At 52.7% G+C, this 25,371-nt stretch overlaps 1 protein-coding gene across 7 annotated transcripts in view; it reads right to left on the reverse strand.

Moving 5' to 3' along the window:
• LOC121464752 (trinucleotide repeat-containing gene 18 protein-like) overlaps positions 1-25,371 on the reverse strand; it is a 92,971-nt gene that overhangs the window by 53,881 nt on the left and 13,719 nt on the right. For 3 of the 7 annotated variants that reach the window (XM_041677803.1, XM_041677804.1, XM_041677802.1), the window contains exons 3-5: positions 13,840-13,995; positions 10,897-11,022; positions 7,962-9,581 (exon numbers count right to left, since the gene is read on the reverse strand). In XM_041677803.1, coding sequence (XP_041533737.1) covers positions 7,962-9,581; positions 10,897-11,022; positions 13,840-13,995 — 1,902 coding nt within the window. Of the gene's footprint in view, positions 1-7,961; positions 9,582-10,896; positions 11,023-13,839; positions 13,996-15,690; positions 15,721-25,371 lie in introns of those variants that run through there. The other 4 variants (XM_041677807.1, XM_041677805.1, XM_041677808.1 and 1 more) reach the window with 2 other exon arrangements.

Consider the following 25,371-nt stretch of genomic DNA (forward strand, 5'->3'; position numbering starts at 1 on the left):
AGAACCCACATGGTGAAAAGTAGGGGAACCAGCTCCCACATACTGCCTTCTGACCTTGACACACCTAGGGTGACATGCCCATGCCCACACACGCCCACACACGCCTACACACACACACACACACACACGTATACGCACGCATATGCACGTATACACATGCACGCGCACACACAATAAACAAGTGGTTTCAAGAAGAGGCTGGAATGTGGCTCAGCCGGCAAACTGCTGCCTAGCAGCCCTGGGTTCTATCCCCGCCCCATGGGGGGCTATCAGGTATGACTTACACAGAAGAAGAGGATTTTAAGTTCAAGGCTATCCTTGAAGGCAATCTGGGCTACACGAGCCTCTGTCTAGGTAAATCAACAAATAAAACTGGTCACGTGATGACACAATCCAAGTAGCCATCCCTGGCCCAGTCCAGCAATGTCTCAGGTGACACAGACCCCCAACACGGGGTCTAGAGTATAGAGTAGGCCATGTGCAACTCGTCCTCATAGGTCAAGGGTCCACCTGAGCTGCAGAACTCAGCTCCTACACCTCAGCTACATTCCTGCACCCCTAAAGCCTCAGGGTCCTGAAGAGACCACACACCCTCTGGTTTCCCCAGAAAGATGGGGATGCAGCCACCCAGAGCACAGAACAGCGGCTGGACAGAGTACAGCTATGAGAGCTCAGACATCCAAGGACCAGTCAGGTTACAGACAGCCGAACAGCTTAGCACTGGACAGGCCAGTCCCTAGAGGCAGATGGAGTAGAGCCAGCAAGTCTACCCGGAGTGAACCTCAGGGCTGCCTAGAATACCCAAGTCCAACGCTAGAACAGCCTGATCAATTTTCAGTGGTAAGAGGACAGAGGTGGGACGGGGGAGGGAGGTGTCCCCTGGCCACCCGAAGGACCTTTTTCTCCAGAGCCACGGTCTACAGAAACATTCACCAAGCTCTTTGCTGTCACCAGGACAAAGTGACTGGATGGGCGGGTAAAGAAGGGCAGGGAAGGGAAGCAGGAAGCTGGAGCAATGCCACCTGCAGACGGGGAGAGAGACCCAGCCAGGGTACTCCTTGCCTCTGAGGCCAAGGAGTTCTCTCACTAGCACTAACCAGAGCCCTCCTGTGATGGTTAATACGGTCAATGTGCCAGGATCGAGAATCGCCCAGCAGGCAAAGGCCTGGGCATGTCTGGGAGGGGCTTCCTAAGAGGTTTCACGAGAAGTCAGAAGAACAATGCTCTGGGTTGCAGACTCAGGCTGGCCAGGGGACGGCTCAGTGGGAAACACAGGCCAGCCTGACAGTCCGAGCTCGATCTTCGGGACTTACACGGCAGAAGGAGAAAATAGATTCCTGAAAGCAGTCCTCTGACCTTGACATGTGTGTTCATACACACAAAATAGATAAATAAATGTAAAAAAAAATTTTTTTTTTAAGAAAAGTGTTCCAGGCGGTGGTGGCGTGCACCTTTAATCCCAGCACTGAGGAGGCAGAGGCTGGTGGATCTCTGTGAGTTCGAGGCCAGCCTGGTCTACAAGAGCTAGTTCCAGGACAGGCTCCAAAGCTACAGAGAAACCCTGTCTTGAAACCACCCAGGTGTCTTGCACACACCTGTAACCACAGCTCCAAGGGACTAGAGACTGGAGGATTAATGAGGCTGTCTGGCTGTCAGGTGAGCCAAGATGGGGAGGGAGGGAGGGAGGGAGGGAGGGAGAGAGAGAGAGAGAGACCTTGCTTCAAAGACAGTGTGAGAGAGGGATGGAGGACGCCCTCTTCTGGTCTCCACACGAGCACACAGCACATGCACCTGAACACACACGTGCACGCAGACACGCGTGCATACATCCACAGGTAAAGCGAGCTGAGCCCCAGCCCTCAGTTCTCTCTGCTTCCTGGCTGCGATCAACGTGACCGTATGCCTCATGCTCCTGCCACCACGCCTGCCCCACCATAATGGACTGCATGCTCACTCTGCGAGCCAAAATCAACGCCTGCCTCCTTCCTTCCTTAAGTAAACGTTGGGTATCCCATCACTGCGACCAGGACCGCTGGCGAAATAACTAGAGCGGCCCCTCCCCCGCCGAGCAGAGTAACAGCAAGAGTGACAGGACCAGCCAGGTGCTGGGGAGATGGCTGGGCTGGTGAGGTGGTTGCTGCGAAAATGAAGACCTGAGTTTGAATCCCTAGAGCCCATATTTAAAAACTGAGCACCAGCCAGGCAACGCTGGCTCACACCTTTAATCCTAGCCCTTAAGAGAAATCTTATTTTTTTTAAGGTGCATGCAAATGAGGAAGACACCTTTGGCCAACTGACAGACTGAGAGACAGACACACACACACACAGCCCAATAGCAGAACTAGAAGTGGCTGTGCCCAGGAACCATGTAGCTCGGAAGGGAACGGCAGGTTTGAGGCATCACAGAGCTCAGAGAAGCCACCCAGAGTTCCACAGCTGTGCCTGGAAATCAGAGCCTGAGCTCATGCTTCCTTGTCCCAGGGGAGACGCCACGTCAACCAGGTTCACACGCTCCCAAGGGCTCAGCCATCTGGGAAGGGCACGTGCCACTGGTCTCTGTGTCTGAGACCAGCTGTGGTATGGCCTTTGCTGCTAGGGCCCCAGAAAGGGGAGGTGCCTGGAGTGTAGCCTAGGCTCGGGGCCACGAGTCTTCTGTACACGGTGACTGAATTGCCCTGGGTTACTTCCTGTCCCAAGTGTCACCTGCCACTAGACACCAACACAACAGCCTCTATGCCCAAGGCCACTAGGCAGAGCTCCAGGCCACTCTCTGCAAACTGGCTGGCTCCCAAAGAAATGTGACATGACCGTCACACCTGACCCCATGCTCTGAGGTGCTCCACCCCTACCCATGTGACTCTGTAGCTACCTACGGTTCACAGTTCACTCTGTCCAGTCACCCCACAGAGCCAAGCCCCTGCCCTGGGCCAACACCATGGGGTCCAGGAGTCGTCATCGCCCCCAACCCCCCACCCCCACACCAACCCCCCACCCCCACCCCGCAAGCTGCCAGTCTCTGTCTCTGCATGTCAATCAAATGCAGCCTTCCCCCATCTTAGGGACACTCTGTTCCCTCCACTGAATTACTCAATGTAACCTCAACTTCAATTGACATCTCGTCTAGGAAGGAACAAGCCATCCTGCCCCCTCCCTCTCTGCCAGCACGTCCCTCACTTCTCATCTCTCTCGCTGAACCTAGCGCAGGGCGGCTGTTCTACCTGTGGCTGGGTCACTGTCCCATGACCTGCTCCCGGGTGTATGCATTGCAACTGCTTGGGTTCCAACAGTGCCACCCACGGCTGTCCACTTCTTCTCTACAAAATAATTCCACAGAGGGAAATGCAGTCGACAAACAGCAGATGCCAGGAAGAACAGATTTCTGGGAGAAGAGTGAGCTATGCAGAAGGAAAGGCACCTGTGAACACCCTGGAGCAGGACCCTGCAAAGAAATGGTGGAGGCCAAGAGGAGTCAAAGGGGGTAAGCAAGAGAGGGAACAGAAAAGAAGATCTCAACAGAACACCTGCCTAGAATCCCCCAGTGAGGGGCTCGGGTGTGGCTCAGTGGTAGAGCCCCTGCCTAGAATCCCCCAGTGAGGGGCTGGGGTGTGGCTCAGTGGTAGAGCACCTGCCTCGAGTCCATGGGGGTGTGTGGCTGAGTTAGTAAGTAGGTAGTATTCATGAGACAGTGGTTTTCATTCCCAGCAGTTAAAGAAAGCAGAGACAACTTCTCCAGTCCAAATTCCAGCCACATCCTCTTCCTACACACACACACACACACATACATACAACCCTTGTAGTCACAGGTTTTTCGGACAGTAAGTCATAAGCCACCCTACACACAAGGAGTACCCTACCATGTCACAGAAGGGAAGAAGACTTGTCTACTATCGCCTATCCCAAAATAAGCAGGTGCTGCTGCAATGCCCCCCCCCTCCATTATCAGAGGACTGCCTTCCTTGGCTAGGTGTCTCTGCCCAGAGCAAGAGGGAGCAAGACGGCATTCAGTCAAGTCAGCAGACATCCACTAAGCACCACTGAGACCTCTATGCTGGAAGAGTACACAGACGGCAGACAAGGACCACATCGGATTCCAAGTCCAAAGGTTCAGATGGTCTCCAAAGACACAGGGACATTCGGGGACTCGCCAGGCACACACAGGAAGACAGCAAGGACCAGTTGAGCACTGGGTGATGGAAATATACTGCCTGCAGCTGAGTGTGGTGGTGCAGGAGGGTCTCTGTGAGTTCAAGGCCATCCTGGGCTATATAATGAGTTCCTCATCACAGCCACACAGTGAAACCCCATCTCTAAAAATAAAAATAGTGGTGGGAGAAAGACCCAGGCCCAGGACCCCAGAGCCGAGGCAGGCTGAGGCCCTGAAACCTGAATCACAGGGGCATACAAATGAGTAGCACAGAACCCTGGGCCTTGCTGGACTGTCTGGGAAGTAGGGCTGAACTTAGCCCAGGGAGAAGCCATAAAGCGAGCGACTTACGAATTCTAAAGAACCCAGAAGGCAACGGGAGGCAGGCAAGGCAGGGGAAGAACCCACAGGATGACAGGCAATATGTACACCAGGTCTCAGGACAGCTATGGGTGTCTAGACTGGAAGCTGGCCCTTGTCGTGGGTGGTCCTGGACTGTGGTCCAAGAGAAGAAGCTAGGAACAAGAGACAATGCCGGCCTTGAGATGTCACACAAGGGCGGATCAGCTGGACATGAACTTTTCCCGGCCTTCACTCGGCCTACCAAGGCCTCACTTGTGTACCTTTGAGGCCTGAACCACAGGACCTTAGCACAGCAGCAGGCTCTGCCCTTAGCTGACAGAGTGCAGAGTTCAAAACACACACTGAAGACGGCTCTCCAGAATACATGAGGACTCAAATACAAACCAATATGCTAAATCCCAGAAAAAGATCCAACCTCTCACTACAGATGAAATGAGCCCAGTGTGGTGGCTAACACCTGTGAAGGAGGCTGAGGCAGGGGGTTACAGGTGGTATGCTAGTTTGTGAGGGAGGCTGAGGCAGGAGGATTACAGGTGGGATGCTAGTTTGGCCTTACATATACACCTGTGAGGGAGGCTGAGGCAGGGGGTTACAGGTGGGATGCTAGTTTGGCCTTGGCCTCGACTATTAACAGACCTTGTCTCAAAGACAAAAAAGGAGGGGCAGAGAGATGGGTCAACAGATACAGTGCTCACCGTGCAAGTGCAAGGACAGAGGTTCAGACACCCAAAACACATGGATGACCTTATGCCAGAGCTCCTACAGCGAGACAGAAGGGAGACTAGGGAGTCCCTCAGAGCTCAGAGCCCACCTGGAAGTACACAGTCACAAACACCCAAGATTGTACTCTGACCTTAAAATGTGCAACATTGCACACACACGCCCACATACTCACACGAAACCAAACACAAACTCACACAAATAAATAAATAAGAAAATAGAAGTGGCAAAAAAAAAAAAAAAAAAAAAAAAAAAACTACGGGAGACGATCCAGGGGACAAAATTGCTTGATGCACAGGCCTGGTGACCTGAATTTGATCCCCTGAACCCAGGATGGAAGGAAAGAATCAATTTGAGGACGTTATTCTCTGATCTCCATCAAGCACATGTTCACACACATTCGCGCACACATGCACGGACATGCGCGCACACACACAATCAGGGGTTTGGCAGGATGACTCATCAGGTATAAGCGGTATGATGACACCTTCTCACATCTGTAGGCACCAGCACACACATGATCTCTCTCTCTCTCTCTCTCTCACACACACACACACACACACACACACACACACGCACACAAGATCTGTCTCACTCACACACACGATCTCTCTCACTAACACACACACATACACACATGATCTCTCTCTCACTCACACACACACAAGATCTGTCTCATGTCTCACTCACACACACACACACGATCTCTCTCATGCACACACGATCTCTCACACACACAATCTCGCTCACTCACACACACACATGATCTCTCTCTCTCTCTCTCATGCACACAAGATCTCTCACACACACAATCTCGCTCACTCACACACACACAATCTCTCTCACACGCACACATGATCTCTCACACACGATCTCTCTCTCTTTCACACACACACACACACACACACATGCATGCACGTTACTTCACTAAAAAGACTCACTGGGGTCTGTCGGGAAGCCACTCGACTTGAGAAACACTCACTCATTGACCTGCTTGCCCAGCACCTGCTATGCTCCAAGCCCCATGCTGACTGGACACCAGAGGTACTGAACAAGGCAACGCCCGGCTCTACCCCACTGGAGGACTCAGAATGGGGGACTTGAGGTTAGTCTATTCCTAGGAATCTCTAGGACAGAACAAAGGGACTCAAAACAGCACAGAGGTACTACGTGCAGAAATATTCCACACAGCACTCTCGAGACAAAAGAGAGCAGGCGAAAACGTAAAATGCCCACCGGGGACCGGAAACCTAACTATGGTACCTGCTGGCACGTGCTCTCCACGGAATATTAAAGGCCGTAAAAAAAAAAAATGCTACTTGTAAAGAGTCCGCCACCTCGGGAGAAACAACCCTCACTGTGATGCGGGAACAACGCACAGCACCAAGACTGTGCCGCACTAGCCACTCTGCGGGTGGACACAAATTGCACGGGAAAATGAATTCAGGCAAAGTCAGGAAAGTGTTTGAGGTGCTGGGAAAACATAATGGTCTTTTTCTTCGTTCTCCTCTCCCGCATTCTACACGTCTACACGGATAATGGGGAAGGCAATCACAGTTTCAATGGCAGCCACGATGGGCAAGCAATACTGGGAGGGAGCGGTGGTGGTGTAAAGAAGGGGGGCCTGGGGGGAAAGAGTAAGACACCAGCCAGGAGTGCGGAGGCATGCCTTAAATGCCAGAACTCCACAGGCAGTGGCAAATGAACCTCCATGAGTTCAAAGCCAGCCTGGTCAGGGCCACACTGTGAAACCCTGACTCTCTTTTATTAAAAAGGGGAGGGGGGGGGACAGAAAACCAGGTGAGACAGTGAGGCAGACAGAACCAAGATTTAGGGACTAGGGAGATGACTCAGTACAAGTGTGAGGACGTGAGTTTGGATCCCCCAGAAGCATGGAAAGCTGAGTGTGATAGCTCAGGGCTGTGATCCTAGAGCCCCTCTCGCCAGATGGGAAGTGGAGAAGAGAAGCCGTGGCAGATCTGGGACCAGCTAGCCTGATTCCGCAGCCCCACAAGAGAAACTTTCTTGGGCCGGCGAGGTGACTCAGTGGGTAAAGTCACCTGCTGCCAAGCCTGAAGATCCGAGTTCCAGCACCAGAACCCACAAGGAAGACCAACTATTTCTGACAACTCGTCCTCTGGCCTCCATATGTGCGTTGTGGTGCACTCAACATGCATGTACACACATACACAATACAGGTAAACGAGAGAGCCTGTCTCACAGCAGAAGGTAAAAAGAGCATCCAAGTTGTCCCTGTGACCTCCACATTGGCGCACAGCACTGTACCCACAAGAGTAATCCCAATCCCAACTACTACAAACCCAAAGCCCGTCTAGGCTACAGATCAAACACAAGTCTGAGTAACTTAATGAGAAATGGGGGCTGGGGCAGTCAATCAATCACTAGAATGCTAGCATATTGTGCAGTGAGCCCCGGGGTCCATCACAGCCCAGCATGAACCAATGTCATGATGCCCATGCCGATGGCCCAGCACTCAGGGAGTGGACCATCACAGCCCTGCATGACCAGTGTCATGGTACCCACGCCGATGGCCCAGCACTCAGGGAGTGGAGGCCAGCGGATCAAAAGTTCAAGATCACTCTTGACAACAAAGTGAGCTGGAGTCTCTACCAGACTGCCCCCCTAAAGATAACAGAAGGGGCAGGACATAACTCAGTGGCAGAGCACCCCCCAATACTGCTAAAACAAAACAGAAACGGAACCCAGCACCTACCTTTGACATTGTTCAGGGACAGTGAGCGCTCCTGGTCTGCCAGCCCAGGCCCCAGGCGGCTACTGCTCCCACTGTCCTTCTGTCGTGCCACAGCCACGGCAATGCCCACAGGCGGGTGTCTCACCTCAGCCTCCCCCTGGGCGGAGCCCTCCCGCCCGAAGGTCTTGGCGCTCTCAGGTCTCTCGGGGTCCCGTTTCAGCTGCCGGCCCCCTCCAGCTGTAGGAACCCCAGGGTGTGTAAGTCGGGCCTGGGCTCTGGGGGGACCCGCAGATGTGGGTGTAGGTTCAGGTTTCATGGTACCCAGGCCTCCGAAAGGGCTCTTCTTCCCACCGCCACCAGGGCGCACAGCCACGGCCTCCCGAGCAAAACTACCACTGTATTTGATGAGGCTCTGCATGGCAGAGGCCTCTCCGGGTCCGTGGGCTGCCGGGTGGAGGTCAGCACCAGGCCTGCCACAAGTGGCCGAGGCACGGGGCATTGCACCCCCAGGGTCCAGGTAGGCCTTTTTGGATGCTGTGGCAACAGCTGCTTCCTCTTCGACTCGGCTGGCATGGTGGTGCTGGGCAGCCAGGACAGCCATCTGCGTGGTGGCAAAGTTGCCCAGTTCAAAGGGTTTCCACTTGTGTTCCGGCACAGGGGGTCGGGATGGTTCCAGGCCAAAGAACTTGGCAGCCTGCTGGGCAGCAGAGGAGCTGGAGCCTCTGGGTGCACGCTCACAAGGTCTTGGATCGGCCTCAGGCTTGAGTAGGTCCTTGGGGGGCAGGTAGGTGCGAGCATCCGGGGAGGACCGGGAGGAGCGGGCTGGAGGTCCCTCGGATGGAGGTGGACGCTTGAGGGAGCGGATGACAGAACTCTTCTCCCGCAGGACCTCTGGTCGCTCCAGTCGTGGAGATCCAGGGGGACCCTGCAGGACCCCAGGACGGCCTGGCTCGCGCTCTCTGGCCCTGGCATCGCGAGCCTGGGATGCTATCTGGATGGGTCCCACACGCTCATCAAAGGCCTCCACAGAAGGCACAAAGGTGGGTGCCACCACACGGTGCTCACGGCCTGGTTCACGGAACACGGTATAGACACCAGCAGGTGTCGAGGAAGGGGGTGCAGGGGGACCCTTGGGGGGCAATGGCGGTGGCGGTGGCAGTGGGGACCCACAGGGTCTGGCCGTGGGCAGCAGAGCTTCAGCCCGCCGCAGCAGCCGGGCACTCTCCTCCTGCCTGGCTACCTCCTTGGCACCTCCACGGCTCAATTCGGCCACCAGCCCCGCGTCCACCGCTCCATTGCAGAGGCTCAGGGCGGATGGCTGCAAAGAGCCCTTGGCTTTGGCCTCTGCCAAAAAGGGTGACAGGCGCTCAGCCAGGCGTGAGGGCCCACGGTCCTGGCGGCCCTCGGCTCGGGCCTCCTGGGTCAAGTCCACCACCCCACGAGGCACGGTCACCTCCTCCCGTGCCCGAGGGTCTTTCTTGCCGAACAACGGAGGGGGGTCTCCACCGCGGCCTGAGCGGTCCTTCCCTGCACCTTCCCGGGAGGAGCCTTTGGCAGGGCCACCCGAGGAGTGGCCACCGGGAGTTCTGGAGGAGGATGAGTGAGAGTGTAAGGTCCCAGGCGCAGACAGGTAGAAGCCATCTAGGGAGAAACAGACACAGTGAGCCAGGATCCTCGCCCACTCCAAGCCCCAAGATTCCTTCCCCTCAACCAAGAGAGCATGGCACCCCTGAGAGACAATGTGTAAGGGACCTGATCTTTCAGAGGGAAGGGCCAGGCATGCCTGGAAGATGAGCAGAAACCTGGCTTCAGCCATCTCATCCTCCCGGGCCTGTTTCCTCATTTCTAAAGGGAGAGGAGCCCAAGGTTGCTTTCAGAACTGTCCAGAGCTTATCAGGAGGCTGTGGGCAAACCGGGCGGTGGTGGCACTTGCCTTAATCCCAGCACTTGGGAGGCAGAGGCAGGTGGATCTCTGTGAGTTTAAGGCCAGCCCTCAAATACAAAAAGTTTCAGGACAGCCAGGACTGTTACACAGAGAAGCCCTGTCTTGAAGGGCTTTGTGTAACACAGTGACGGGCAAGGGGACTTTGGGACTGTGTCTCAAAAGGGCGTCTTGAGGTCTGCGCCTGTAATCCTGGTAAAAGCAGGTGGCCACTAAGTTTAAGGGCATCCTCAGCTATGTAGCAGAGTCTAGGCCACTATGGACTACCGGCTGTGAGCAAAGAGAAAGAAAGGAGGCAGGGAGTGGAGAGAGAGAAGAGAAGACTGGGAGGGAAAGGAAGGAATGAAGGAAAGACTGTAAAACGGCTTAGCACGTAACATCTCCCGCCAATGTGGCAGATCTACACCCAGAGGGCGTGTGGGAGGGAGGGAGAGAAGAAGAGAGGGGAAAAGGAAGGAGGGGGATGGAGGAAAAAGAAAATATAGGTGAAGGTCAGGTACGGTGGGAGCACTTGGGGAGGGGGGGGGATCTCAGTGAGTTCAAGGCCAGCCTGGTCCACAGGTGAGTTCCAGGACAGCCAGGGCTGTACAGAGAAACCCTGTCTCAATAAAAGAAAAGGAAATAGTGGCTGGGCGGTGGTGGCACATGCCTTTAATCCCAGGACTTGGGAGGCAGAGGCAGGCGGATCTCTATGAGTTCGAGACCAGCCTTGTCTACAAGAGCTAGTTCCAGGACAGGCTCCAAAACCACAGAGAAACCCTGTCTCGAAAAAAAAAAAAAGAAAAAAAGAAAAGGAAATACTGGTGAAGAGGCTGGGGGAGGGGTTGCAGTTCAGCGGTAGAATCTTTTCCAAGCACCTACAAGGCCCTGGGTTCCATCTAGGGACCCCGCCACAAGAAAGAGACAATGGAAGATACCTGGAATCCTACAGAGGATTCCCAGAGGAACCCCCAGGAAATCACTCTGCCAGATCCTCCCTGCCAGGCAACAGCCCCACCCTGCTCTGTTCCTGACCTTTCTGGGTCTCGAAGATGCTGGACTGACCCAGCTGGCTGAGGAGGGGGCTCCCGCTGCTGGGGGGCTCCAGGTGGTTCAGGTGGAGGTAGGATGGGTATAGTCCGCTGGGCAGGTGGGAGAAGCCTAAGGAGAGAAGACAGAGAGGTCTAGATTAGTCTGTCACCCTGCCCCCACAGGGAACTTCCTTCTAGTATTTTCTTTTCCTGGGGAAAAAAAAAAAACAAAACACCGTGACCCAGCAGCCCCCTAATACAAAACGCTGAGTGGTTAACACCAGTTCCCACAGTGGCCACTGTCCTCCTCCAAGCCCTGCCACCTCAAGTCTTCCTTGAGGCCCAGGAAATCCAGGGCTTGGATACAAGTTCAAATACCCCAGAACCAAACTCAGGACGGAACCAAACAAGAAGAGCCATTATTCTCATTTAAACCTCAAAAGCAACACTCTTATCTCATTTTACAGATTAAAAGCAAAGCAAAACAAAACAAAACAAAAAAATAACAACAAAAAACAGACTCACAATAGACCACTATCTAAGAGATCAAACTGCGGCTAAACCCAGCTTTGAACTGAAGGCCCTGGACCCTACGCACAGACAACCTCAGTCAAGTGTGGACCCTGGATGAGTGGATCTCAGGGGCCTCCCGCCTCTGCTGTGTGCCTCACATTTGATTACTTGACTTCTCTGAACGCAGAAGCCAGGCAGGTCTGGCTGCCCACTCTTGCAAGGAGGACCCTTCAAGCCTCCTGAAAGGGCTCCCACGGTGAAGCCCACGGTGAAAGTGGTGTGACTTCAAAAAGGGTGGTGGCTACAGGTGACGAACAGGGACAACTAAGGGCCCGCAAAGAATGAAAGTAGGGCAGGCACGAGGAGCCAGAAAGGTGGGCACTGAGGAGCCAGGCAAAGCTTCTTCCGCCTGCCTGGGACTGGAGAGCACAAGAGGCAGTGTCCCTGACCCTAAACTGTGGTCTGTCTGAGGACAGAGAAGCAAGGCATGTCCCCAGCCTTTTGGGCTAATGTTTTTTCTCCACATCACCTAATACATTAAATTAAAGACCACCAGGTAGCCAGGGGGTGGTGGCATATGCCTTTAATCCCAGCAGAAGCACGCGGATCTCTGTGAGTTCAAGGCCAACCTGGTCTACCGAGCGAGTTCCAGGGCAGCCAGGGCTGTACAGAGAGACCTTGTCTTGAGGAAGAAAAAAAAGCAAAGACAACAACAACAAAACAACACTGATGGGGATAGGGACAGTGCTCTGGATGCTGGCCTGACATTCACAAAGTCCTGGATTTGATTCTCCAGCACCTGCCTCCCTCCCACCAAAGAATCACAAACAGGCAGTGCTCTGCAGATACAGGCCAGTAATCCTGGCTACTTGAGAGACTGAGGGAAACTCAAGGTTAGTCTGGGGCAACTTAGCAAGAACCTGACACAAAGTAAGAAATAAGGCCAGACGGTGGTGCACACCTCTGATCCTAGTACTCTGGAGGCAGAGGCAGGTGAATCTCTGTAAGTTCAAGGCCAGCCTGGGCAACACAGTAAGTAAGACCTCTTGTCTCAAAACAAACAAACAAATAAATGGGGGTGTCCAGAGTGATGGCTTCACACAGGTAGTCCCAGTACTTGAAAAGCAGAGGCAGGAGAATTGCTGCAGATTCAAGGTCATTCTAGTGAATTCTAGGCCTGTCAGCGCTACGTAGCAAGCAAGACTTTGTCTTGAAAACAAAACGGAACAAGACAAGGCAATCCACAAAGCAAAACGCAAAACAGAACAGACGCTAGTCCACAGCACTACAGGTAAACATGAACAAATGCTCAGCTGCACGCAGCAGGTCCCTCCACTCTCATGCATCAAGATGGGCACCGCAGTCCCTTCCCAGGCTGCTGCAGAGGATGAAGGGGGCCCAAGAATGCAGCCCCAGGATCAGATCACGTCAGTGGCGTGTGTGTTTGCTGTAGCTATCAGCATGCCAGGAAGGACTGAGGAACGAGGAACGAGGTGACACAGGAGAGGCGCCCTTTGCTTGTCCAGGCCCCTGCTCACCACTCACCCGGGCAGAGCTCGGTGGGAGGGGCTCAGAACACCAGCCCACACAAGCAACCATCATCCCAGACCACAGCAAACACCCAGCAGAGGGGACACAGCCCTCCCCGTGCATGGTGTATAGACTCATTCCTGGATTCGGGTGCCCGTCCTAAGAGGCCTTAGTGACCTCCATACAGGAAAGACCATGCTGTGACACCTAACAGGGACACTTCGGGCTATAGCCCACAACCCCAGGCTGCTGGGCATCCATTATGCCTCCAACCCCAGGAGGTAGGGAATGGCCCAGGAAGCCTAAAGCAGACAACAGGGGTCTCCCACAACTACAGCACCCTAGACTCTAGGGGAGCCCTCAAGGTCCACAAGACATAAGAGGACCCCAATCTCAACCAACCAATACCCCAAATCTACCAGAGCCAGAGGTGGAGGAGACACACCTCCCATGCATGGGGCCTTATATTGGTTTAATCCCTAGCTCTGCCCCCAAAAAAGAAGCCCAGAGTACCCAGGTCTATGGCTCCCCACAATAGTTGGGGTGTGAGATGGGGGTAAGTGTGGGGGGATTCTCATCGAATAAACACAGTTACTGCCCTCAGAGCGCACACCACCTGGGAATAATTGCACAGGTAAACCTTTTGTCGTCTTTTACAGGACAGCAGGGAGAGGAGCCAATGGCTGAAGGAGGAGCCAATGGGCGGGGTGAGAGCTGCAAGCAGAGGTATAAATGGCTGTGCAAAGCCCTGTGGTAACAAGACTGAGCACAGAGCACTAAAGGGGAAACGGGGAGGCCATGGGAAGAAAGTTGTTGAGAATGGTGTTGGGGACGTAAAATTGTCATCATGGTTGAGACAGTGGCCCAGCAGCCCTCAGCCCCTCCCATCTGGCCCACTCCTTACCTTCATGGGCGTGGGCAGCCCACAGCTGCACCATGGGTAGGTTGCTGGGGGTGGGGGAGCGGAAGGAGAGGTCAGAGGGCAGGGATACCGGGCTTCCCTGAGAAGGGGTCGAAGGCCCCATCCCGCTGGCCACAAAGCTGCCCAAGAAGGCCTCGCCTGCAGAGAAAAGGGGGGGGGGGTCCCTGTCAGGCAGCCAGAAAAACAGGTTGTGACACCTGGACCACCATCCCAAGGTCCCCTACTCCATGAACCCTTCACTGCCAGAAATCAAAAGGCATTGCACCCCTTGGTCAGCCTGGACCACAACCTATGGGCCCAACCACTATAGCAACCAAGGAAGATGGCTAGGCTTCCCTCAGGTTCAGCACCCCTCCATCCCACAGAGAAATTTTACCACTCTGGCTGCTGATGCAAGCCTGAGCCCAGTTGAGAATGGGAGTAGGGGGCCCCAGGGACCACCCAGGGGACCCACGGAATAAGGAAGACGATGGCCACTGGAGAAGGAGCTCATGTTCTGACCTCAGCACAGGACACCAACATCCCCAAGGACCCCACAGTCATCCAGGATGTGCAAGAGCCTGAGTGTCTAGGGACTGCACATGCCCACTAACGGGGAAGCTGAGGCCAAGGAGGAAAAGCCTTGGCATAGCCAAGGAGCAGCGACTGCCTGCACACCCAGCAGGACATCTCACAGCCCGCCCTGAGAGGACCATCACAAGGAGCAAGGCAAACAGTGACCATCAGGAATGGTGACATGCACCTATAACACCGGCACTTATGAGCTGAGGCAGAAGGATGGCAGATTCTAAGCTAGCCTGGGCTACACAGTCAGAGTCAGTCCTCGCCTCAAAAAATGAAAAATTTGCTGGGCGGTGGTGGCGCACGCCTTTAATCCCAGCACTCAGGAGGCAGAGGCAGGCGGATCTCTGTGAGTTCGAGGCCAGCCTGGTCTACAAGAGCTAGTTCCAGGACAGGAACTAAAAGCTATGGAGAAACCCTGTCTCGAAAAATTAAAAAAAAAAAAAAGGTCTTAAAATGATGGAACCTGTCCTGATAGTTACGTCTGTCATCTGAATTCGCAATTCAAGACCAGGCTGGGCTGCACAGTAAATTCCAGGTAGTCTGCCTACAGGAGGAGACTCTGTCTGAAGCACCCATCCTCAGTCTGGGGATGGGATGTCATGTACTAGCTAGTGCTAGTATGCATGAGGACCTAGGCTCAATCTTCAGCACTAGAAAAAAATAATAAGAATACTATTTAAAAAACAAAAATTGGGTGGGAGGCATGCATTTAACAAGAATTATATAATGGTAGTTTCAGGAACAGTAATAGTAAATAGGCCAGATGTTTTGTGGGTGATTTCAAGCTCTCCCCAGTATACCCTGCGAGACAGGCAGTGAGCCCTGAACATATAACTAGGCCTAGCACCCTTACCAAGCCCCAGGTGCCCATCCTGGCCGGTCCCCAGCAGAGGGTTCTGTATAAACACACGAAGGCCTTCTCTAGTCCCTGAGAGGTGGGCACTGTTTGCAGACAGCACAGCAAGTAACATTACACTGGACACAGACAGGATGTGCGACTCAGACGCCAGGGGCCCCGGTCTAAGCCACAGGGAACTTGTAGTCTCCACCCATGTCCCCAACAGCCCTCCCATGCAAGCCCCATATCCCTAAAGCCCAATGACTGCCTCTCAAAGGAGAGAGAATTTCTAAATACACCCCATCCCCTTTGGGGTAAACGCGGGAAAAGTAAGCGAAAGGCCAGGCTTCCTCACTGATTCCCCCCAACCCTGCCAGTAAGGACAGCAGTAGCTAGAGATGGCATACACCCTCTGACCACATGCCTGTTACCATGGTCTATGTCCAGCCACCGTCACTGCAGCCCAGTCCCTCTCCAGCATCCAGCACCAACTCCTGCAGCCCAGAGTCCAGCGCCAACTCCTGCGGGCCAAGGGCCCTCGTGGCCGGTCAGCACATTCATGTTGCCCAAGCCCAGAGAGAAGTAGGGTCTCGGGGCCCTGCCAAGCCCTAGGCTTCCTCCTTGATGTGGCAGATGGCGGGTAGAAAGGTCCGGAAGCCAGTAGCCAGGGGTTTGCGCAAAGGCTTACATCAGCCACCAGTTCTTCCTGCCCAGGCTGTGCGGAAGCGCAGGGCCCGGGCCTGCCCCTGCCTGGGCTTGTGAAACCCAGTAAGCAGCACCCAGAGAAGCGTTGGGGCCCGGATGCCACCAACGGCTCCTGTCACCATCAGGGCTTCAAAGCGCCCCAACTACTGCCTCCCAGGCTGGGGGGAGGGGCATCTGGGGGGATTCCAGTGACCAGGTAAGTCATTGCATGGAGCGGCAATCTTAAAGTTGGCACAAAGCCAGGAGAGATGGCACAGGACAGTCATTAGAGCCTCAGGAGAGGCAAGAGAATGGAAAGTTCAAAACCGCTCTGGACTAGAATAAGTCAAAGCTAGTCAGGGTTAGGGGCTAGGTGTGGCTCAGTGGTGGAGCCCCTGCCTAGAATCCCCCAGTGAGGGGCTGGGGTGTGACTCAGTGGTAGAGCCCCTGCCTGGAATCCCCCAGTGAGGGGCTGGGGTGTGGCTCAGTGGTAGAGCCCCTGCCTAGAATCCCCCAGTGAGGGGTGTAGCTCAGTGGTAGAGCACCCACCCACCTAGCATGATCAAGGTACTGGGTTCCACTCACAGTACTTAAGATGTCTCCTACAGAATAGTTCCACGAGGCCCACCAGCCTCATCACCTCCCTGACATCCTCAACAAAACCAGAGCACAGCAGGGTCTATGAGGTACAGGACTAGGTAGATAAATTATGACAGCGACACAGAGAGGACCAGGGCCCAGCAGACGCTGTGCTGTTGGAGATGTGGCAGCCACTGTCACATGTCACGTGTCAGGCCTGAGCATCTGAAACACAGCTATGGAGACTGAAGAACTCTATGGTTTTGTTTTATTAAATCTCATTTAATTTAGATTTAATTCATCAATGTTCTGAGCTGAAGGTTTCTCCCGGCTAAAAACTGAAGGAGTTGGCTGTGGACGGTCAGTCTCCCCGGGGAAGAACTGGGACAAAGCGGGACTCTGAGGATGAGCAGAAGTCATGTTCTAGCTCCTAGGTTCACTCTGTGTGCGTGTGTGTGCACACATGTATACGAATTTGTGTCCATTCAACATATGCACATGTCTTCCCAGCTGCTAGTGTGGGGGCTGGGATTTGAATTCAGGTCCCCAGGCTTGCACAGTAAGCACTCTTACCCACTGAGCCATCTCTATGGCCCGCTTTTTCTTTTTTTTCTGAAACAAGATTTCACTGTAGTCCAAGCCGCTCTAGCCCTCACTATGCAGGCCACGCTAGCCTCCAGCGGTCAGGGGGTCCTCCCACCTTAGCCTTCCTGAGTGAGCGCCAGGACCACAGTCCACAGTCAGGCGCCACCACTCCCAACCCGGGGCTGTCATTCAGGCCAATCTCTAAATCGCCCCAGGCTGTGTGAAACACATAATGCATCACCACCTTCTCCCTCCAAGGCTGATGCATGGAAAGATTCAAGAAGCTTCTGTCTTGTGACAAGATTTGAGTTCTGTCTGCCACGGGGTGCCATGTAGTACCAGCTGTTGTCACAACAGCTAATTGACTCCTCCAAGGTCAGGGTCTGAGGGGGTCCACTTTCCCTACCCACACACAATTTATCCTTCCTCAGATGAGAAGTGAGTGACTGTAAGTTATTGACACGCTATCTTTGAATTGTACATTGTGTGTGTGTGTGTGTGTGTGTGTACACCCGCGTGTTCATGTGTGTACCTGTGCATGCAGATCCTGAAGCTGACCTCAGACGTCCTCCTCAATCACTCTGCATCTTATTTTTTGTGACAAGATTTGTCCCTGGACTTAGGGCTCTGACTCGGTTAGACTGGCTGGCCAGTGAGCCTGAGGGAGCCTCCTATCTCAGTCTCCCCAGCACCTGGATTCTAGACAGGTGATGCCTCTTCTGTGGTTTCACAAGGGTGCTGGATATCAGTCAGATCCTCACACGTGTGAATGTCATTTCTACTAAAAGATCCAAGTTCTTAGCCCATCCAAGCACTAATCAGGCCCAAAGCTGCTTAGCTTCCAAGATCAGAATATTCAAAGTGGTATCAAAATTCCAAGCACTCTCTGCTACAATGGTGGTGCACACCTTTATCCCTGCACTCAGGAGGCAGAGGCAGACGGATCTCTGTGAATTCAAAGCCAGCCTGTTCTACAGAGAAAGTTCCAGGACAGCCAGGGCTACACAGAGAAACCCCGTCTTGAAAAGCCACACCCACACAGTCAGAAGTGATGACACACCTGTGTCATCCCAAGGCTAAGGAAGTAAAGACAGGCAGACCCCTAGGGCTCAGTCAAGCAGCCTAGCCTACCCCAGGCCATTGAGAGACCCTGCTTCAAAGGAAATGAACAACTTCCTGAGGAATGACAGCCAGCTCGCAGCAGACAAGGCTACACAGAGAAACCTTGTCTTGAAAAACCTGTGTGTGTGTGTGTGTGCGCGCGCGCGCGTGCATGTGTGCACGCGCACACACACACAGGTAAATTTTTTAAAAATCAAAGACAGATGGGCTATAGTGAATTTGTAGAGTGTCTGAATACTACACATGAAGTCCTGGGTTCCATCCCCAGCACTTCAGGAAAGAAACACATCATCAGAAGTCGGGGTTAACAAGGGGCCACCTACTCACAGCCAGGCCGAGCGCCTGCTTGGGTATCTCTGCTTCCTGTGCAAAGATTTAATGGCATTCATAAAACTCCCAACTTTCCCAAGTCGTTTTCCTACACACCAGGCCGTGTGCCAAGCGCATACCTCACCAGCTCCTGTAACCCATGCTCATCCCGGAAGGAGTTAGTCACACGCATTCGGTTACAAAGGAGAAAGCCGGGAAAGTAAAGCAGCCGCAGCTTGCCTGGACCGACGGGTTGAAGGGGGAATTCCACACACCGTAGTTCCTTATCACACCCCGCCCGTGTCCTCCATAGATGTAAGGGGTACTGTCTGTAAAGGCCGGGATACAATCCTCTTGGAGAGCCAGTGGCATCCTGCCTGCGCTCTGGCTAAAATCACCAGAAGCCTGAAGTTGACCCTATTTATGATTTAACCATAATCCAGTAGTGTTAGATGAAAAGAAATCCCAGAAGTAAACAAACGGGAAAGTTTTAAACCCCATGCCATTCGGAACAGCCTGATGAAATCTTGCATCCTTCTCGTCTATTCTACCCATACGTGAAGCAGCAATCTTTCAAATGCATCCAAGTCACCGTACCTGCTGCCATTAACTCATTCAACGCCTGCTCCCCCCTCCAGTGTCCAAACTTGGTGCTACATTATTCCAGACGCTTCAATTTGTCAAATAAAATGTCTCGCATCATTCCCCAAAGGATGAGGGTGAAGAGGTCACACCTGGAATCCCAGCCCTTCAAAGGTGGAGGCAGGAGCACCCCAAGTTCTAGGTCATCAGTGATTCCATAGCTAGCACAGTTCTATGCCAGCCTGGGCTCCATGAAACCAGCTCAGAAAAGGGGGGAGGGGTGGCTACAACATAAGATTACACGGCAAGGTTCACCTGTGACGCCAGCAGTCTGATCTCAATTTTTAAGCCAGCTTGGGATATAAAGTAAGTCCATCTTGAAAGAAAGAAAGAAAGAAAGAAAGAAAGAAATTAATTAGATATTTTAGGAGAAATCACAGTCACACTACTTGTATTAAAGTGTACTCGTGGGCCAGCCTGATGGCTCAGCAAGGAAAAGAAGAGCCAACAAGCTCACAACCTGAGTTCAGTCCCCAGCACCCAGATGGTGGTGGGGGAGGACAACTTCCCCAAGCTGGCCTCTGACCTTCACGAGGACATGATAGCAGGCCTCTACACCCAGACGACCACGTGGTAAATAAAGATGAAATCTTTTTTTTTCTGAGTGTGCTTATTATATTTGTACTCTTAAATACTCACTGTCTTAACTATGCACGTACATGTGCATGCGGGCGTGTGCACACGAGCGAAGGCGCCCTCAGAGCTACAGGTGGTTCTGAATTATCCATTGTGGCTGCCGGAATCAAACTCTAGTCCTCTGCAAAAGCCAGAAATGCTCTCGTCTGCTGAGCCAACTCTCCAGCCCCATTTTTATTTTTGAGACAGGGTCTCATTTAGCCCAGGCTGATCCTAACTTTGCTAGGTAGCTGAAGAGGACCCTGAACTCCTGATCACCCTGCCTCCACCTCCTGAGTGCTGGGATTTCAGGGCTGCACCACCATGTCTGCTTGCAGCATTGCTGGGAAAGCCCAGAGCTTCCTGCATGTTAGCCAAGCACCTACCCAAAGGAGCCCCATTCCAACCCTGATTGTTCTCCTGTGCAGTAGGTCATCATTGCTTGTTTCTTACTGTGTCTACTCTTACAAGAGTTTATCAGGGGTATGACTATGTAAGAAAAACCAACGTGATCCCAGCACTCGGGAGGCAGAGCCAGGTGGATGTCTTGAGTTCGATACTAGCATGGTCTACAAGAGTAAATTCCAGGACACGGATAAATCTGTGTCTCGAAAAACCACAAAAGAAAGAAAGGAAGGAAGGAAGGAAGGTTAGGAAGGAAGGAAGGAAGGAAGGAGCGAAGAGGGGAGGGAGGGAGGGAAAAGAAGAAAGGAAAGAAGTCCACAGTCCGTATTCAGATCGGTGCGACCTTTGTCTCTGGGTCTCAGGTGTGCACTGGCACCCTGGAAGCCATTCATCAGAGGAGAAAAGGGCTTTCCAAGGCTAATACACCTGGGACTCGGCACCTAAGGTCTCTGCACAGCAGCTGGGAATCAGGATTCATATAATGACACCGACAGAGAATAAGGCCCGCCCCTCCCCTCCCCTTTCCCAAACAGCTCCAGCTTATGGGGTAATCAGGCTGTCCACATGCCTCCCTTCCCTGCTTACAGGCCCTGCCCCACACTGCTTCCAAAGGCAGCAGGGAAGTCAGCCATGGTGGCTCCAGTCCTTTCCGTCCACTGGGCCGCAGGCTTGGGCGCCTAAAGTCACAGTATTCAAGCTGTGTGTATAGATGCTCAGGTCACCTGTAACCCAGATGTCATAAGGCAGCTAGGCTGCACAGCCAGACCCTGGCTCAAAAGCAAAAAAAAAAGTAGACAAGGTGGTGCTTGCCTCTGATCCCAGCACTTGGAGGAAGGTGGGGACAAGATCTGGAGCACACAGGGTCATCTTTGGCTACACAGCCAGCTCAAGGCCAACCTCGGTTAAAGACCCTGTCTTAAAGGGGAAATTAAAAAAAAAAAAAAATGTAAGCCAGGTGTGGAGGCTCAGGCCTGTAATGCTGAGTCCTGGGAGGAATTTGAAGTTATCTGTACACCAGAAGCAATGCAGTAATGTTCTCAAATAGTCGCAGACAGAAATAGCCCAACAGTTCTTCAGTGGGCGAGTGGGTAAACAAATCTGTGGCACAGCTGTGCAGTGGAGTATTATTCTGCCTTTAAAAAGGGGGGGGTGACACCTGCTCAAGCAAAAGAGCAAATGCTGCACAAGGAACACAGAGGCACCGAGTCACTAAAAGAGGAAGCTGAAGGGTAGGTCCCAGGAGCTGGGGGAGGGCGAAAGGAAGAAGTCGGGGGACAAAGACAGCTGTGTAGTATGCGCGCGCACGCACGCGCACTGAACTGTGCAGCTAGAGGTGAGATGAGGGAGGGGCGGAGTAAGAGCTGTGGACTCTCAGCAGTGGAGCACGCACTGTTTCCCGTGGGGGGACAATGGGAACAGGAATGAGCACAAAGGGAGGGGTAGAAAGGGGCCAATGACTAACCAGAGCTTTCAGAAGCCTAGGATATTTTATACCTTGACTAATTCCCATGAGCTCTGTCACGGATATAATTTACAAAAAAAAAAAAAAAGCAAGGCAAATAAATAAATAAAAGTTGAGTCCGGGATGGGTGAGATAATCCCGAGGGTAAAAGTGCTCACCGAGGTCCGGAGAGATGGCTCAGAGGTTAAGAGCAGTGGCTGCTATTCCAGAGGACCCGAGTTCAGTTCCCAGCAACCACATGGTGGCTCACAACCATCTGTAATGAGATCTGGTGCCCTCTTTCTGGCATGTGGGCATACATGCCAACAGCACATTGTATGCATAATAAATAAATAAATCTTAAAAAAAAAAAGTGCTCACCGAGCAAGCCTGTGTGACCAGAGTTCAAGCCATGGGTGATCCAACAACGAAGAGAACCAACTCCCAAAAGCTATCCTCCATACTCAAACCATAGCAGCTAACCACACACACGCGCGCGCACACGCGCACACACACACCAACTGGTCCAGCTGGTGAGGTGGCTCAGTGGATAAAAGGCCTGCTGGCAAGTCTGATGACTGAATTCCATCCCTGGGACCCACACTGGGAAGGAGAGAGGTGATGCCCGCAAACGGTCCTCTGACCTCCACGTGTGCACCCTGGCACACGTCGCTGGCACACACCCAGACAAATAAATAAAAAGTCATGTTTCTCAAGACTCATTGCTGTTTTGCCTGCATGTTTGCCTGTGTGAGGGTGCCAGATCCCTTGGAATTGGAGTGACACAGTTGTGAGCGGCCATGTGGGTGCTGGGAATAGAAGCCTGTTCCTCCGAAGAACAGTCGCTGCTCTTAACCACTAAGCCATCTCTCCAGCCCCAAAGCAACGCTTCTTTTAAAAAGGTGATTCTAGTGAGAAAAATCCCTCTTAACATCCCCTACCCCCACTCGCCCTCAGCATCCCAGCGACAGCTAAAGCCCGGCTTCTGAATGCTTCGCGTGCCAGCTGTGTGACCCCAGGCAGGCAACCCAACCTCTCTGAGCCTTCCCATACCCTGTAAAATAATCAAGGGCGTTAAGAAGGCAAAGACACTGGAACTCTCCGGTCCCTGGCATTCTGACACTTACCAGGTGACAGCAAGAGCTGGGGCGGCAGGTGTGTAGGCATTCCCTGAGTTTTCGGGGCACAGCGACTGGGGACCTGCGGCTGCTGCTACCTCCTCTGGCCTCCCTGGGCTGAGGCAAAAGCTAGCCTTAAAAAGTCAGCCCCACCCCTAGGAGGAGGGACTAAGGGCTGGGACCAGAGAGATTAAAGCCCATCCCAGCCTCCCCACCCTACCTGCCCCTCCGCTCAAGCCCTAGAACTGCAACCTCCAGCCACCCCCCAACAAATCCAAGCCCCTCAACAACTAGAAATCGGGCACTCTCCCTGGGGTGCATGGGCTTTGTCTCACCCACCACCGGATGTGTTGCCCTGAGAAGTAGAAGCCTAAGATTTAAATAAAAAGAGTATCAAAGGCTCCCAGAGAGAGGTCAAGATCAGCTTAACCAATGACATGCAAATAGTCCACTCAGCCTGGGCCCTGAAGGCTTCAGACTGGTCACAATCAGCAAGCAGGTAATTACAGAGTGACTTCCTCGTGGAAAGAATGCATCCCCTAAGGACCACTCCAGCCTCAGGAGTGACAGAGTTAGGGATGGCTGGACTTCCAAGGGACTGCTTGGGCAAAGTGAGGCGTCACACCAAACAGAAGCCTTAGCACAAGGGCAGAGTTAAGAATTCCTTCACCGGGGCTGGAGAGATGGCTCAGTGGTTAAGAGCATAGCCTGTTCTTCCAAAGGTCCTGAGTTCAATTCCCAGCAACCACATGGTGGCTCACAACCATCTGTAAAAAGGTCTGGTGCCGGGGCTGGAGAGATGGCTCAGAGGTTAAGAGCATTGCCTGCTCTTCCAAAGGTCCTGAGTTCAATTCCCAGCAACCACATGGTGGCTCACAACCATCTGTAATGAGGCCTGCAGGAAGAATACTGTATACATAATAAACAAATAAATAAATATAAAAAAAAAAAAGGTCTGGTGCCCTCTTCTGGCCTGCAGACATGCACGCAGACAGAATATTGTATGCATAAAATATTGTATGTATAAATAAATTTTAAAAAACATATTTAAAAAAAAAAAAAAGAATTCCTTCACCGGTTGGCACGATGTCTCAGTAGGTAAGGGGGTTGCCGCCAAGCCTGATGATCTGAGTTCGATCCCTGGGACCCACATGATGAGACAACCAAATATACCCAGGCCCAAGGTGTCCTCTGACCTCTAACTGCACTTCCTGCTTGCCCAGTCTTTCACGCGCGCGCTCACACACAAACTTCTTGTTTGCCCACTTTCATATATGTGTCTATACATATACACATATGGACACCCACACTCCCACACACATGCACACATTCTCAATGGCTCACTCTCACACACTAACATATATACAGACACGTACACCCTATCCGCACACATGCACTTCTCAATCGCCCACTGTTTCTCTCTCTCTGTCTCTCTCTCTCTCTCTCTCTCTCTCTCTCTCTCTTTCTCTCTCTCTCTCACACACACACGCAAAAGGCTAGTGGGTGTAACTCTAGCCTGCACTAAGACCTGATCTACAGCACCCATAAACCAAGCTTTGTGACACACATAACCCCAGCACCTCAGGAAGCAAGAAAACCATCCTACATAGCTATACAGGAAAAGCCCAAGTCAACCTGGGCCACTTAACACCCTGCCTCTGGATAAACACACACACACACACACACAAATAAACTGAACCAGGATATAACACAGCGGCAGACTGCTGATTTTGGGTATGTGAAGCCCTGGGTTCCATCCAGAAAACCAAAACAAAATAAAAAAACTAGTAAGATATAAGGGATCATGCCCCTGATCCCAGCACTTGGACAGCTGAGGCAGGAGGATCACAAGGAATGGAGGCCAGTAGGAGCTGATAGAGATCCTGTCTCAAACAAACAGACAAGACAATCAAATTAGAATATTTCTGGTCCTCCCAATTTGGGGTAGGGAAGGGCTCAAGACCACAGCTGATTTGGGCGGGGTTTGGTTTGATTTAGTTTGATTGTAGTGCTGGTGATAGAACACAGGGCGTATGGAAAGTCCGGTAAAGGCCTTTGGCTGTCTGCCATACCTGAGGAGCTGTTTTCACCACGGAAGAATTTAAAGTCTCCCACAAGCCCTTGCTGACAAAGATGAAACTATAAAAGGCTGGAATTCACTGGGGAGAAAGGAGTTCTACTTCTGTGAGCCCAGCTCTCTCCACCCCCTCCCCCGAGGCCAGCCTCACCTGTAGGTGGGACCCAAGTGTCTGAGAGACCTTATCGCAAATAACAATGGTTAGTTTAAATTAGCAAATTAACTTTTAAGAAGACAGGAATGCTCAGGGTTGGGTTTAGGCAGAGGAAGAGCCATGTGGAAACCCAGGCACCTAAGCAGCAAGAATACTCTCATTTGTGAATCATACAAGGCCAAAAAGAAAAGCAGCAAAAGCCGGCACCAGAAATGCCTGGCCCCCGGCAATTGCGGGAGAAGGCCAAGGCAGAGGGGCAGACCTCAAAGGCAGCCACACAGCAACAGCTGCCTCCAAACAACAATCAGGGGAGAAGAATATCTTTTTACAGAGATAGCATGGGTTGGGTGACTTCCTCTCACCCTCCAGCTCCCTCACTGA

This window comes from Microtus oregoni, unplaced genomic scaffold (assembly GCF_018167655.1).
Source record: "Microtus oregoni isolate MIOR12 unplaced genomic scaffold, Mior012 000029F_ref0000214, whole genome shotgun sequence".
NCBI classification, from domain to species: Eukaryota; Metazoa; Chordata; class Mammalia; order Rodentia; family Cricetidae; genus Microtus; species Microtus oregoni.